Source organism: Sardina pilchardus, chromosome 21 (assembly GCF_963854185.1).
Source record: "Sardina pilchardus chromosome 21, fSarPil1.1, whole genome shotgun sequence".
NCBI classification, from domain to species: Eukaryota; Metazoa; Chordata; class Actinopteri; order Clupeiformes; family Clupeidae; genus Sardina; species Sardina pilchardus.
Window position 1 is genome coordinate 30,841,005 of NC_085014.1, and position 16,574 is coordinate 30,857,578.

At 39.2% G+C, this 16,574-nt stretch overlaps 1 protein-coding gene across 3 annotated transcripts in view; it reads left to right on the forward strand.

The window, feature by feature from the left end:
* The window catches only part of fam199x (family with sequence similarity 199, X-linked), a 40,908-nt gene that overhangs the window by 599 nt on the left and 23,735 nt on the right, over positions 1 to 16,574 (forward strand). For all 3 annotated transcript variants that reach the window (XM_062524192.1, XM_062524190.1, XM_062524191.1), the window contains exons 2-5: positions 2,246 to 2,432; positions 6,827 to 7,046; positions 14,789 to 14,941; positions 15,128 to 15,289. In XM_062524192.1, the coding sequence (XP_062380176.1) occupies positions 2,266 to 2,432; positions 6,827 to 7,046; positions 14,789 to 14,941; positions 15,128 to 15,289 (702 nt within the window). In that variant the 5' untranslated portion in view covers positions 2,246 to 2,265. The remainder of the gene's footprint in view (positions 1 to 2,245; positions 2,433 to 6,826; positions 7,047 to 14,788; positions 14,942 to 15,127; positions 15,290 to 16,574) is intronic.

The following is a 16,574-nucleotide window of genomic DNA, read 5'->3' on the forward strand; positions in this document are numbered from 1 at the left end:
TCTACCCTTTCGGTAAATTAGCATTCATGCAGACCACCCAATAATTAGCTACAATTAATAGTGTTGTGACCTGACATAGGTTTTAAAACTAAACAACATTTTGCAACACGTTTTTGGTGTTGTCCATTTTAAAAGTGCTTAAGCTATGTTGGATAAGATCACTACTTTTGAAGTTCAAACCCAAAAGGACATCTTTTCGTCGGGGATTGGCTGAAACAGTTTAAAAACTATGGTTCAGGCTGGGACATGTTGTGTTTGTGGCCTAAAAAAATCAAGTGTTTGTCATTTTGTTTTGTTGCCATTTTATTTTCAACTCACTTGAAACTTAAACTAGCCTGCTTTTGTTTGAAATTATAGAAATTATATGTAATGAAAAATCGTTAAATTTAAAGTAGATTTTGTATTTCTTGAAAAAAAACACCAACAAACAATGCAAAACAGTGTGTACAATGTAAAATATATTTAAATATATATTTCTATTGTACAGCGGTAAAAGTTCGTCAATATTTTGTGGTCCATGGCAAATTTCTGCAGACGTCACTGAAAGAAGAGCCGATGTCTTGCTGTCTTTAACGTGATGATCCAGTCCAATCCAATAATATCCAATTTGCTTTACACAACAATTACCCATACAGCAGCTTCACATACTAGGCTAACCAGTACCTGTTGGCCTGGGGTGCGTTTCCCGATAACGATGGATAGACACACTTACGAGGATTTTCTACGATTCATCTTAAGATCAATCGTTTGGTTTTTCCGACTGTTTCCCGAACGCGCGTGCACTGATCTTAAGATGTTCTTAAGGGGAGCTGTCCACGTTAATGGTTCTGAAATATCCCCTAATTTGATGGTGATGTCAGGTGACTGCACGTCACAGCTAGGCTTACCGACTGAACTTCGGATCTATACATTAATTAACATCAATACTAAAATAGAAAACCATTGACATCTGCGTAAGCATCCCGAGTATATCCCACACACAGGCATACATTGTTATTATTTAACATTAGATTCATGGCGCATGCACTTACCCGCTACCCTACACATTTCTGATTCAAGCGATGGACTACTAATATTTGTCTATGTTCTGGTTGCTAGGTGACGGTAAACAAACTCGTAATTCTTGATTTTGCTCACAAACGGACGGTTTTACCCGTTCACTGAACAAGTTTATGGTAATTTAGCACCACGTTTCCATCAAAAAGATTGTTTTTAAAATCCTAACTTGTTAGATTCAGGTAGGCCATCCCATCTGTTTCTGCACGCATTACAGGTTTGGGTGCAAATAAGAAAATGCCTCCATTCCACTATTTACACCCGGGTGCAAATAATCTCTCAGAAATATGTTTTCTCACTCTGTGAAAAGAAAATCTACAAATCGTGCGTCCTTGTCCTTTATATTGATGAGGAAACAAGCGGAGGTTAGGCTACTTATATGAGCAGGGATGTGTGGGCGCGATCCAGATCCAGATCCGGCCGCCTTGTTTTGTTTTCGATCAATGCTCTCTGTGTGCACAAGTACAAATCGGTTTTGCACATCGCTAGGTGGTATAATTGGTGCAAAAGTATTCGTCCCCGGAAAACAGCGATGGAAACTCGCAGATGTAGACTCAAGCACTTGTATCAATTCACTTGTAGTCGTGCAAGACTTTTATTAATGAGAAAATATTTCACAGATGCACAACTTCTGTTGCATTAGTTCACATTTGGGTTTACAAATGCACAAACGAAACTGTTGGGAAAACAGAGTTGGGAGCATGGAATTGTCCAAAATCTGTTGGTTAATGCTGAAACAGTCAGTTCCTCTCACTGGAACTAATGGACCAAGCTTAGCTCAGGGATGGCCCCTTCCTGTTCTAATATAACTGCACCAGTGCACAAAGCAAGGCCCATAAAAACATGGAGGACAGAGTTTTGGCAGACACCTTTTGGTATGTTCTTTGCATTTTGTTATTGAAACGTCCGTGGCCATGCTCCCACTAGCAAGCTTGTTGCATTTTGCAAGTGAGATGTCCATGACCATTTGTGAGGTCTTTGCGTTCCACAAGGCGGGCCCACCGAAGTTTGAGAAACACTGATCTACACTAGTTGCTTATTTGATCATGGCCTTATGACCAATAATGACTGAAACTGAATTTTGAAACTGTATGGCATTTGATATTAACAATTGGCATGTAACATTAAAAGCATGTTGCATTAAAAGGTTTGGACATTTCAGTTAAACCTTTCTGCCTGTTAATTTCAGTGCTGTCTCAACTGTTCCTGATGTCGGAGGACCTTTATGAGAAGTTTCTTACACCTGAGGATCCCTGCCCGCTTCTGTCCCAGAGGGTAAACTTGAGTGATGATGGCACACCGGATATAAGCGAGTTTGAATGTCAGTTGTCCTCTTGTCATCGCACAGATCCACTGCATCGTTTCAACACCAACAGGTAATCAAAAATGTTCGAACAAGGGAAAAAGGCTTCCACCGTTGTTCCCGGCTTCCACCGTTGTTCCCTTGAGCAAGGCATTTAACCCCAAGTTGCTCTGGGGATAATGTAATTCCTTGTGATAAAGTTGACCTATAAATCACTTTGGACCAAATAAAGTGTCTGCTTCATGTAATGTGTAATAATAATGGATGTAACCACTTTGCCCCTTGCTGTTTGGTGCTGGAGAGAGCTCATTATTCGTTATTATAAATTGCTACCACTGGTTGCATGAGACAAGACTAAAATACTTGCAATATCAAAGACGTTTGTCGTAATGTCAAGACTGTCAAGACTGTAAACAAGACTGACTTAAAACCACTTGGATTGTCTTTGTACATGTGATAGATGAGTGTGCCCTTTCTGAGTGAGTGTTTCACTCTGACTTTGGACATTTAGTTTCCAACTGGTAAAGCATTTGAACATCGTATGGTCTAATGCCAGCTTATTTATTAGCGATACAGTTCTGTTTGAGCTGCTGCAATACATGTGTCGTGTGCTACCTTTGGTAGCAACAGCCTTTAAACATATTTCAAATAGAGTGCGTAAGTGTGATGTCATGTTTCCATAACAACCAAAATTTATGTTCTAAACAAACCAAATTCACAATGTGAAATCCTATGCCAGATGATTGTTTTACAGAAAAAGCCACGTTTTTGCGCAAATTAATTTACGAGTTGACATCGGTTGACATTAGCTAACTTCATGTAATCATAGATTAGCCTAGCTTGCCGTTACATTATAAACTTTTTTTTTCATGTTGGCGTGAACGACTCACGGTGAAAGTGTCACGTTGCCCCGGTAACGTGATTTCCTGTTCTAAACAAACAACCTGCAAGTGGCATTTTCTATTGCCTCACCGTGTTGTTTCTTTCAAAATGAAAATAAATTATTTTTAAGCAGTAAAAATCACTACCATGTCGAGGCGTTTATGTAAGGTTCTGGGGCCGGATTCACGAAGCCTTCTTAAGACAAAAATACTTCCTAAGTGGTGCTTTCTTCTTATCTTTTGTCTTAAGAGCAAATTTAAGAAGATTTGATATTCATGAATATCAAAACAAATGGTATTCTTGAAAACAAAGATCTTAAATGTATTCTTAATTTTCCTCGCAACTTTAAGACAACCCTGCACCTGTTTTTTTTCCCTTCCAAAGAGCACCTCAAACAAACTTTTTCTGAGTCCAAGAAGCGCTCCTAGACAAACGTTTTCTCAACCCTGCACCTGTCTTAAAAACGTTACATTGTAAAGTCGGGCCTCTCATAGTCATAAATATAAACACATTTACCAGTTTTAGACAGCTCGTTTGAAATATCAGCCTTTATTATGTGTACTCACGATATACGAGCCAAACATTTATTGCTAATTTTAGCTTGCTGCTATTGTTTTCGGTAGCTCAGTCCTCTGTCTGAAAACTCGCATAACCCGAAGGGTTCCTACCAGCACTCGGCGCACGTCGACGTCAGAGTAGAACACGTTTCATTTCTTAAATATCTAAAGTCCATGGAAATGGCTGTATTTTCTAGTAAAAACGGCAAATTCCAAGAAAGTAAGCCTACCGTTTCAAAGTTAAGATAACCGGGAGTGCCTGAAGGCAGACTTTTCCTCTTAGCAACGGTTGCCACTTGTAAACAAAACTCTACCGTTTGATCGCGTTTAGTGTACGAATGGTGCAGGGCATTCTTATCTAAGTTCTTAAGTGGGAAAACAAAGAAGTTCCTAAGATATATGACAATTCTTAAGAAAATATTGGTGAATAGCATTTAAGAACAATCTTAAGGACTTATTTATTTTCTTAGCAATCAACTTAAGATTTATCTTAAGATTGTTTTCGTGAATCCGGCCCCTGGTGTACTAAAAGGAGACGTTCACGCTAGCATGAAGTTAGCTAATGTCAACCGATGTCAACTTGTAAATGAATTTGCGCAAAAGCGTGTTTAGTGTTCTTGTGCAGTGTGTAGGAACTCTGACTTAACACCAAGTTAAACCGTTGCCAATGAAGAGAGAGTCCGTAGTAAGATTCAGCGTTTACTGACTTTCACATTCAAAAGACGTACGGTGAAAACTGTGAACAGTACAAAATACAAGTATTCAGTGTGTGTTCTTGTGAAAGAACGTAGCATTAAACAATGTATCTTTCTCCGTTAAGCACAGTCTAAATTGTTACAATTGTTTACCGTTACTAAGGTAACCAATGGCGTTGTTTAATATGCAGGCTACTGTATGATAGCAAAATCGCTGCTAAGTCAAGTAACACACATCATTTTAGTAATACTATCATTATAATCATTCAGTTCATTCTTCAATTCATATAATATACACATGCAACTAAACTTACGGCATTGCTTCTTAGACTTTGCGCAGTAGTTTAGAGTTAAGTCTCTTGGCTGTCTGTCTGTCTGTCAACCGGGTTCATTTGTCAACGAACTATCAATGACTTTAGAACGTCTTTGTCGGCAGACGTAGCTATCAACAATGCATAACAATTTTAAAAGGTACACTAGGTAACTAGGTAACATAAACAAGCAAATGAAATGCAGTTGTCAGCTTCTTAAATAATAATAGTAATGAAAGATAATCAAAACAATTGGTTATCGAATTATTTCCAAGCAATAATAAAATAAAGAAATTTGCTATAAAATAAAAACAGAAATTAAATGCCTTAAAGGCAACACAGCGTGGCTTTTTCTGTAAAACAATCATCTGGCATAGGATTTCACATTGTGAATTTGGTTTGTTTAGAACAGAAATTTCGGTTGCTAAGGAAAAGTGACATCACACTTACGTATTCTATTAAGAGGTAACTGAAAAGTTTGGCATTATGAGGTATGTTGATTCTGTTCGCGCCTGCACTAAGGCATTAATAATAATAACTAATAACGCGAATTTGACCAATGTTCAGCGGGAAAAAAGCATAAAAGCTTCTGGGGTTTTTAATGGCTATTTCTAAGTTCAAGATTTTCATATGAAGGAGGGCACAACCGTGCCTCATGTCCATGATAGCTCTTTGGTTATGCACAACCTCTCCTACATTTTTTTTATTATTTATTTGACTTTTGTTTATTTGTCTGTCTTGTATGTCTGTGGTGTCACGGGTAGCCTACACTGGCGATTACGCCGCTCCGTCCGACATGCCAACTTTGCCTTTTGGGACAAGTGTTTTTGTTAATCTATGTTATTTTATTATTTGTTCATTTGTTGTTTGGTGTCTGTCTTTGTATGTCTTGATGTCACGGGTACCCAGGCGATTACACCGCTCCGTCCGGCATCTTTTGTCTTGTGTCTTGTTATTTTGTAAATTTGTTTGTTCTTTGTTGCCACGGGTATGCTGGCGACTACGCCACTCCGTTCGGCACTGTCTATGTATTTGTGAAGCGCTTTGGGTTGTACTCTGTGCACGTGAAATGCGCTATATAAATAAAATGACTTGACTTGACTTGACTAATTCATCAAAACCAAGACAAAAATTGTTTTAATTCTATGTCTCCTTATTATTGCTGTGCAAGATTAACAGGATCCGCACGAGTGGTGTCTCGTAAGGATCTTGAAAAATATTTGATTTCAAACAAAAGGCACCTCTATCTAATTACTTCAATCCACCGAATTCATCAGAAAAATGTAAATGTATCAACACTGAAGAAAGACGTAGGAGGAACAGGATGAGATTCTGAGAATGAAGTTAGAGAAGGAAAGGCAATATGCCTTTTAGCTCACTAGTTTACGCATTGGCTGCAATATGCAAAATGTAGCTGTAGCAGACGGGGGTCATCATTTTACATCATTGAAAGCAGGAAGTCCTATTCATGGGCTTCTTTGAAATCCTTATTTCTCCCATCTCAAGGCAAACGAATGGAATGATGCACGACCATTCAAAAAAAAGACTGGTTTTCTAAAGATACAAAGCTTAATGCTAATCGGTGAAGTGTCCCTCTAATCTTTGCAGTTGGTACACTGGCATGTTTAACTGTGTGTAAGTGTAATGTTAGATTATGTGTCATTTCTTAAGTGATTTCTTAACTGACTGTGCTCCCACATTTTTGTCTGTGCTCCTAGAACTTTTAACTTGGGCACACAAGTGCTCCTAGAACAATTAATTGTGTAGAGCCATGTATATTACAACATCTTCTCATCTCAGTTATCACACGCATATCATTGCACTACTTAAGTTTTGCCAGTTGATGTGAAACATTTTACAATGCATTAACTCTGAATTTACATCAAATGTAATAATTTCATCAGCAGTGCAAAAATCCTTTCCAGATTCTCAGTTGATATGAGATACTGTCTGTGTAATCTACCCATTGCATGTTTTCTTCTGGTAATTTATGTAATGAAATTGGTTATTTTTCTTTTGCAGATGGAACCTGACATCTTGTGGCACAAGTGTGGCAAGTTCAGAATGCAGCGAGGAGTTGTTCTCCTCAGTGTCAGTTGGAGACCAGGATGACAGTTTCTCTCTGCTAGATGACCAAGAGTTTACCTCCTATGATCTGTTCCCAGAAGGCAGTGTCTGCAGTGATGTGTCGTCATCCATCAGTACATACTGGGACTGGTCTGACAGTGAGTTTGAATGGCAGGTATGATGGTGTTCACATGATTTGTAACATTATTTTTTATTTCCTTGTCCTGAGATAGATACTAATGCTTTTAAGCAAGATTTGAACGAAACTTGGCATGCTGATTTAGTCATATGACAATCCCACATACAGTAAATTGATTTGCACTTTTCTTGCACCAATATTAACCCTCTGGAGTCTAAATCTGGAGATGTGCAATTTTTTTTTTTTTTTTTTTTTTTTATTCAGGGAAAATTGACTGAGCATCAAGCTGAATAATTCTTGGAATTTGTTCCATTTATTAGATGCAAAAAATGTAAAAGCTAATTTACCAAATTCTGATTTAATTTGAGGAGTTTGAAGAGATATAAAACCCTGTGAACGTGTATTGTGGCAGATTGATTTCATATTCAGAAGAGAAGTTAGGTAAGGAGGTAACTTTCCCAGTAATGCCTTATAAACAAAAAGGAGGCAGTGCCTTTCCCTCCTATCATAAAGGGAAGTCCATCCTACATTTTCATATAGTGTGCAGTGATGAGTTCTAAACCCATCTCCAGTTATAAAACGTAGTGAACTGTGGTAAACTGCATCAAGTAATTTCAGAGTGGAAGGAGCTGCATGCATATACACAATGTCACATGTCCTAGTAACATATAAGTGACACCATTAGAAACCTTTAATCAACTAGTTTCCAAATATATATGTTTTAGAAGATAATGTATCAATGGCACTTTGTAAAAACAATCAAAGAAAATCCTAGGATTTCAGTCCTCTCACCTGCAGCTGGCCCATTCAAAAGGCCCATTCACCTTAATTTGCATTTGAAAGAGCTACTCATTAAACTAGAAATGCAATTCCAAGGAATTACCAGTGCATGAAAATGCAAAAATAGATAGATAATGTAGATATGGTTACTAAGGTGTAGCTAGGGTAAACATGGTGGTTGCATAGTTTACAGAGAGTTGATGGTGTGAAGGTAGACAGTTTAAAGCTGAAACATTCCAGTTCTAACTTAACTAATGATTTCTATTAATGTTAAAATGTTGATTAGCTAACTTAGCTAATGATTTCTAGCAGTTATGCTAAAAAATGCTAATTATGCTAGCAATGCTAACTTTACTAACAATGCTAACCAGGTTGATTAGCTAACTTAACCGATGATTTCTAGCAGTAATGCTAAAAATGCTAATTATGCTAACAATGCTAAATTTGCTAACAATGCTAACCAGGTCGATTAGCTGACCTAGTTGATGATTTTTTCTAGTTATATTAAAAATGCTAACAATGTTAACAATGTTAACTATGCTAACCATGCTAACTAGCTAACTTGCTAGTGAGGACTTTTATTTTGAAACATTTCTTGCTAGGGTATCCATGGTGGCCACTATCAGGAAACAAGAAGTTACTGCAGTATAATCATGTTGGTTGCTATGGAAACAGTCATAAACGCTTAATTTTAATGGTTGCTATGTTGGTTGCTAGGTACGTGGAGGTTTCATATAGTTGACTGGAGGCATAGGTAAGGGATAATGTATAGAACGCCGGTCATTATCGGAAAATAATTCCCGACAGGACGGACAGAACCCCGACGCGCAGCGGAAACCGTTGTGGACAGAGGAAACAGTTTAACAGGATATGTAGTCTTCACAGAGAGATTGTATGCTTAAAGCCCGAGAGAGAGAGAGAGCTGCTGCAGGTGGGGCTGGCCACCTGGCATAAGATTCTAATTGCCTATTATGATGTCAGTGCTGGTTTGTACTTTTGAGTTTTGTATTAACAGCAATATGCAAAATGATAAAAAGTCATCTGTACTCATTAATTTTGGTGAGCCAACTCTAATAAATAATAAATGATTTTATGTGTACATTTAGTGACTGTACACCAACTGGCCTGTAGATGGCCTGACAGTTTTCTGTGAATATCTTGAGAACCGTAGGGCCTAGGGGCCATGTCAACCCATCCCATAACAACTAATTTCATGTATAGCGCCACCTAGTCAAAGTTGAGAAAGCAAAAATGGGGCTTTGTAATCGCAGGTATCTTTGGTTGACAGGTTCCAAACTGCATGAAATTTAAAGTGTAGGATCATTATGACTCCCTCTGAATATATGCCAAGTTTGGTGCAATTTGGTTCACGGGGGACCATGTTGTGTACATGTAGCGACTGTACACTACACACACACACACACACACGCATACACACACACACATATAAAGATCAATGCATACACATGTAGACACACACACACACACACACACACACACACACACACGTAAACACACATACTTGATCACACAGCTATCCTGATTGTTTCCTAAGAAACTACAGGGTCTCAGCCTTCCAAAGAGGTCATTTGCTAGGCCAAAGTATGTAGGAGCAATGCCTTCCTAAGTAGATGATGTGCAATGCTGGGCAAAAAATGGGCATATGCATAAGAGTTTAAACACAATCATATATTTTTTTTACTTAATGTGCATGTTTTGACCTGCTCTCAGACATAAAACATTAAGTTCTAAATGTGTAAGTCATGTGGGATTATTTGTTTCAAGACTACTATGTTAAAAACATAGTGTATTTCCCCATAGTGTAAGTTCTCATGTCATTTTACACCCGTTTAGACGAGATGTCCACTGTAATGGACATTAAAAAAATATTTTTGTCACGTTTAATTCTTCATTGGATAGGAGTAGGAATTAGCGGAATATTATTTTGTTTGCTCAACAGATACACACTGCAAATACACTGCTCAAAAAAATAAAGGGAACACTTGTTCATAGGAGTATAGCATCAAGTCAGTCACACTTGTGGGATATTGATTTGGCCAGTTATGCAACAGAGGTGGTTGTGATTCAGGTTGACCTGCTTTGATGTCAACAAAATTTACTACAGGTGTATTACAGGGCCAACTGTGAGACGACTCCCAAAACAGGAATGGTTTTACAGGTGGTGGCAACTGGTAATTTTTTCATGATGCTGCCTGCAACGTCATTCAGCATGACCGGTTTGGTGGTGGCTTAGTGATGGTCTGGGGAGGCATACCCATGGAGGGATGCACAGACCTCTGTGGGCAAGACAACGGCACCCTCACTGCTCTTAGGTATCGGGATGAAACGTTCTGACCCTGTACTGGTGCAGTGGGCCTTGCGTTTCTCCTGGTGCACAATGATTGTCACATGTGGCGAGATTGTACAGGCAGTTCCTGGAGGATTAAGGAATTGATACCAATGACTGTCCCCCACACTTCCCTGACTTAAATGCAATAGAACACCTCTCAGACATTATGTTTTGGTCCATCCAACACCCTTCTTTCATTTCGTAACACATTTACCAGTCCATGTCAGCATAGATATCCAGCATGATGTATCTGATGTGTTTTCAAAGCGTTCCTTTTATTTTTTTGAGCAGTGTACTTATGCCCACTGGCCTATTTTAAGGAAAACATTTATTTATTTAAGATACATTCTTCATTCACAAAGAACATTGGTGTCCTTAACCCTATGAGCCCGACGGACGCAAAGTGCGTCAAAAAACACACCCATTCTTCTTTGTTACATTGCTCCGTGATTATGAGACCTATACTGCACGAAAGAGCAGAACCAGGGCTTTCCAACCAGACTAGACACTTGTCTGTACGATCAAGTATGAAAATAAAATAAAATCATGAAGTTAAATCAAAGTATATCATATTTACAGTCTATATTGCTCTGCATTCACCCGCGCATCCAGAACTCTCGCTTGAATTACTCGCTAACCCCGCATTGCACAGACATGAGGAGAAACAGAGCTTTCCATAAACACATCGATCCTTTTGTATCATAAAAACAGACAAAGTGACAAACAAATAATAATGTCATATAGCTTCGGCTACCATTGCTCTCGTTTGATTTACTCGTGTAACCGCCATCAGAAAGATATGACACGCATGTCAGATGAAAGAGGAGAGCTAGAGCTATCCACAGATACCAAATACAACATTCTAGGCCATAAAACAGACGAAGTGACAGCAAAATAATAACTTCATTTAGTTACCCCATGTTTTTGTTGGGCATAATAGCCTATGTTAATAATCCAACGTTATCATGTGTTTCTCTATGGCAAGTCACGTTCATAATACGGTTTTGAGATCCTAGCAAACTCCTGTATGGTATCCAATTCAAGATTCATATTGCATCCAAATTTGTTTGACAAATAAACACTTTTCTGCGTTTACTTTGTTCATTGCAATGCAGTAAAAAAAATATTATAGAGAATCATCATCTGTGCATGTCATGTGTGCTACCAGGCAAACAAGTCAGGTCAGATCAGCTAGTGTCACAAATATGGAGCGCAAAAAGTGTCAAAAAGTAATTTCTCAGCACTAAATAAAAATGGCCATTTATTTCTGGAAGGCACACACACCATATTTCAGTAAATTGCTCAGCCCCACAGTATACCTCCACCATGGTTCTTATATTGCCATTTTCAGGACAGTCAGGCCTACACAACCATGCAAGTCATGTCGAGCTGTCATCTTGCTGTGGTGAGATACATGTCAAAATGTAAGAATTTGTGTAGTATGCTTTTCAAATTTTTATCATTTCAAAATCTAAATCAAATCAATGCAAGTATTTATACATATTATTATGGCAGATCTGGGTAGCCTAGACAGTGCTGAAAAAAACAATGTAGCGTGTGTGAATGGCACTTACAATGACCAGGATAAATGCTTCTAACTAGAGGTAGTGAAAATGCCCTTAAAACAGCTTAGGGCTCATAGGGTTAAAGGTATACTATGCAACATTTTTCAGTTAATCAATTCGTTCCATACTGTTATGTATGATTAAATGAGTCATTACCGGTCGAACAGTGTTTTTTTTTGGCCGCTCTAGTGGTCTGTAGCGGTAGAACCACGCTTGCAACTTCAGGAGACCTCGGGCACGCACCCATGCTCTACTCCAGGAAGTGTCATGTAAAGTCTCATGAAAAGGCACGGCAGACTGACCGATTGAGGAGTTTTGTAAAATATACACGCTAAAGCTGAAAGCGAAACCGGCGATGAAATCGCCAATCCTGCATAGGGATTTTTACTCCTTTTTCAAATTAAGGCATGAAGATCAATTTACAAAAGATGATTTTGTATTCCTCTTTTTAGTCAACATAGCAAGAGGGCAAATACTTTTTCACAGCACTGTAGGTCCACATTTCAATGTCCAAATAGGCTTATTGGATACCTTATTATTTTGCTGGGTCAATTGCACTGTTTTCCATTGTTTAAAACTTGAGTAGGCCTAGTAATTGTTCAGAGAGGCCTGATGGTTACTCAGCCTGAGATGGCTTATTAAAAATGGCATTAGGTCTTTGAGTTCTGACATAATAATAAAACATTGCTTATAAAGTTAAATAACAATAAAATATCCTCATAAATGTTCAAAAATGGTCAAATCCACCTTTATTTTGTGATTAACGAATAATGTCTGTTGACTTGGGTCGTGATGGCTTGTGACTTTTAAACTATGGGTCCCCAGAAAAAACGTTTGGGAAACACTGGGCTAGAGCATGGACAGCAGGATGTGTCCACTCTAAGACAACAAACTGATTGCTGCTAAATCTTGGTCTCAATCATTCGTCATTCACACTCATCGGACTGCAACACAAATCGCACGTAGGCCTTATTCACTTCAACTCTGCCTAAATCTATTAAGTGTCTTCTCAATCGCTAACCTATCTCTGAGTCTGAACCCCTAAATATTCCTTCTTGGACACCTCCCCTCAATCTAGACACATCAGAACTCATTCTATGACACAGGAGGGAGAGGGAGACACTCGTATACACACACGCGTATACACGCGCGCGCACACACACACACACACACACACACACACACACACACACACACACACACACACACACACACACACACACACACACACACACACACACACACACACACACACACACACACACACACACACACACACACACACACGTGGGCAGAGTACTCATAATTTAATTGAGCCTTATGTGAACTCCACCTTAGAAATACATAAATATTAAGCATTATCGCAAGAGTGGGAGTGGTGTTGTTGGCCTATATCGCCACGGCTGTGGTTAGCCGTAGGCACGAAGCCGAAGGCTGAGTGCGTTAACGCTTTTATACAACAGTTCCATTGCCAACAAAAAAAGATACCAAAGTGCTTTTTTAGGAAAGATAATTTATTATTTACCATTGTTTTTTTAGTCCAGTTCCTCTGCTATGCAAAGTAGGCCTAGCTCAGAACGCGTGTGGTTGCTATGCAACTGCTAAATCAAACAACATGGAATGCCGTCTCTGGTTAAATCAATGTGAAGAATCAACCGTCTCTGGATACATTGGCAGAGTGATTATTAGCTGTGAAGAGTCACCAGTGGTGATATTGCTTAATATCATCACGGATAAGAACGCGGCTCGTACAAGTGTGTCAGACAGTGTGTTGCTATGCAACACCTGATACTTTCAAGTTATATTCGCGTGAAGCCACGACATTTAAACATTATAATTTAAAAAGACTTGGCTTGTAAAGTACTGTAACAGGATGGTTGGCACTTGTAAACCAGTGGTTCTTAAAGGAGAATTCCGGTGTGAAATTGAGCTTAACTGTACCGAAACATGTTAAGGTGTACTCACACGTGTTGTAAGACGCACCTTCGCTCACCCCCAGCATTCCGAACTCATCCGTTTTCAGCCTAGCTTGCAGTAGGCTTGAATCTATTAGATTAGGCATCACGTAGCCTATGCAGCTAAATCGCTAATTTTAAACCATTAAAAAGGTTCCAAGTAACTCCACACTGCATTGGTAGACCTCTGAGGGTCCTGACATTTAAAACGAGATACTTAGAACTTTGGAAGGGCACAGGAAGTTTATTAAAAAAGACTGTTTATTCAAGCAGTACCTTCATAGAATCTCTCCGCTGGGCGCCATCTTGTGGTGAAGTCGCGATAAGTCGACTGACGAGCACAAACGAACAGGAAGGACAGGGGGACATATTGCAAACATTTTGAGCTTTGTTACTCATCATGCTCATGTAGACAGTATAACTATATATTTCCTATGGAATTACTTTAGCAATATGTTCCCCTGTCCTTCCTGTTCGTTCGTGCTCGTCAGTCGGCTTATCGCGACTTGATTCCAAGATGGCGCCCAGCGGAGAGATTCTATGAAGGCACTGCTTGTAAACAGTCTTTTTAAATAAACTTCCTGTGCATTTCCAAAGTTCTCAGTATCTCGTTTTAAATGTCAGGACCCTCAGAAGTCTACCAATGCAGTGTGGAGTTACTTGGAACCTTTTTAATGGTTTAAAATTAGCGATTTAGCTGCATAGGCTACGTGATGCCTAATCTAATAGATTCAAGCCTACTGCAAGCTAGGCTGAAAACGGAGGAGTTCGGAATGCTGAGGGTGAGCGAAGGTGCGTCTTACAACACGAGTGAGTACACCTTAACATGTTTCGGTACAGTTAAGCTCAATTTCACACCGGAATTCTCCTTTAACTGGTCTGGCTTTGGGACCCACAATCTCCTATGTTGCGACCCATATATTTATTTAGCGTACGATCCAACGGATATGGTGAGCTACATGGTGACATACAAAGATCTGATAAGGTAGCATTTTGAATAAAAGCTCCGCGACCCACCCACCATTTTTTGGGTCCCGACCCACCAGTTAAGAAACACTGTTGTAAACATTGTGATATTTGTTCTGTAGTATGAAAAATGTGAACTCCGGTCATGATTTTATGTTTCAGCTGCCCGGAAGTGACATTGCCAGTGGAAGTGATGTGTTGTCTGACATCATCCCCAGCATACCAAGCTCACCTTGTCTGATCTCTAAAAGAAGGAGCAAACTTCACAGAAACCTTGATGAACTTCCCTGGAGTGCAATGACCAATGATGAACAGGTACCCAGTTATTTGGAGATCTATCGGTTCTTCTGAGATCTGCAATGAACAATTTTGTTCAAAAGCCAAAATTTCAACATTGTCAAATAGTACTTATAAACAGTGCTGTGGTCACATGAAATCCTGGATTCTCAGTAACCTCAGTTTTCAGTCTCATGGACCTTTCTCTGGTGTGTTGCTTTCTAGGTGGAATATATTGAATACCTCAGCCGAAAAGTGAGTACTGAAATGGGTCTTCGAGAGCAACTGGACATTATAAAGATTATCGACCCAATGGCACAGATATCTCCGACAGACAGTGAATTCATCATTGAGCTGAATCGTCTAACAGATGAGAAGCTCAAACAGGTAAGGAGTCTGCAATCTGACATCAGTAATATCTGGAAGAAGCATTGATGCTTGAAGGCTCAGACATAACAGAGAAAATTAACTTTTCTTTTCAGTTTTGACTGTGAACTTGTCTTTGAACAATCTAAGCTAACAGAGCAATGGATAATCAATCAGAAGTTTTTATGTTTCAATTTAATTTCAATTTTAGAGCGCCAGAACATTACACATGTCTCATGGCGCTTTACAGAGAACATTCAAAGAAAGCCCATGAGTAACAGGGGCAAGGAAAAACTCCCTAGAATTGGAGATACATATAGGAAGAAACCTTGGACAGATCCACGACTCAAGGGCCCAACCCATCTGTCTAGGGTCAGTTACAGTAGAGTAAACTCATTTGTAGTATCAGAAAGTTAAAATAGTCCAGTGTAAGGAATAAATTGTCCATTAGTAATTTCAGAAAGTAATGGGTCGCTAGGATGCGTGGGCCAGGAATCCAGGCAGGGAACCACAGAAGGCGATGGTAGGGCAGTCATAGGGATGGGACTTCAGGTGTGATGAGGGCCAGGCACAAAGATGGCGGATGACTGGTAATGGTTTACCTCACAGGTGAGGTATAGGGGAAAGGGAAGAGAAATAAAGTGGGCTAGTATTAAAATAAGTCATGATGATTAGTATTAATAAGCATATCAATGGAGATATAAAATATTATACTAGAGGGAAAGGGCCTAGGGGGACAGTGACGTAGAGCGGGGGTTCTTAACCTTTCTGACCTCGAGGCCCAATTTTTAAAGTACAAAGTGCCCCCCCCCCCCCTCCCCCGACATGTACACACACACAATGCAGTATATAACATATAGAATTATAATTTTTTGTTGTAGAAAATACATTTGTTAAGAAATATGGTTAACATGATGCTGTTTAATTCATTTATAAATGGTGCACTGTCACTTTAAGACTCTTGCCGGCTCCATTCAGTGGCTGCAGTGCCCTCCCACAGTAGATTGCTCAGGAGTGAAACTATGTTGTCTTCGCGTTTTTCGATTCTTATAAAAAGGAGATATGTTATCAGCAATGACAAGCCAGCTGGCACTCTCTCTCCTTTTCATGCGCGCTCAAACGCGTTCCCAATTAGCTACGTTATGAGTAACGTTATGAGTAACATAATTAGATTTGCTGCAATAGAGATTTCAAACATCTCTATGCATCATCTCTATGTATCAAACATCTCTATACATGCTGTTTTGATATTGATATTGTAAATGTAAACGTTCTCTAAGAAGAGTGTAAGGCAGTTTGCAGTAAT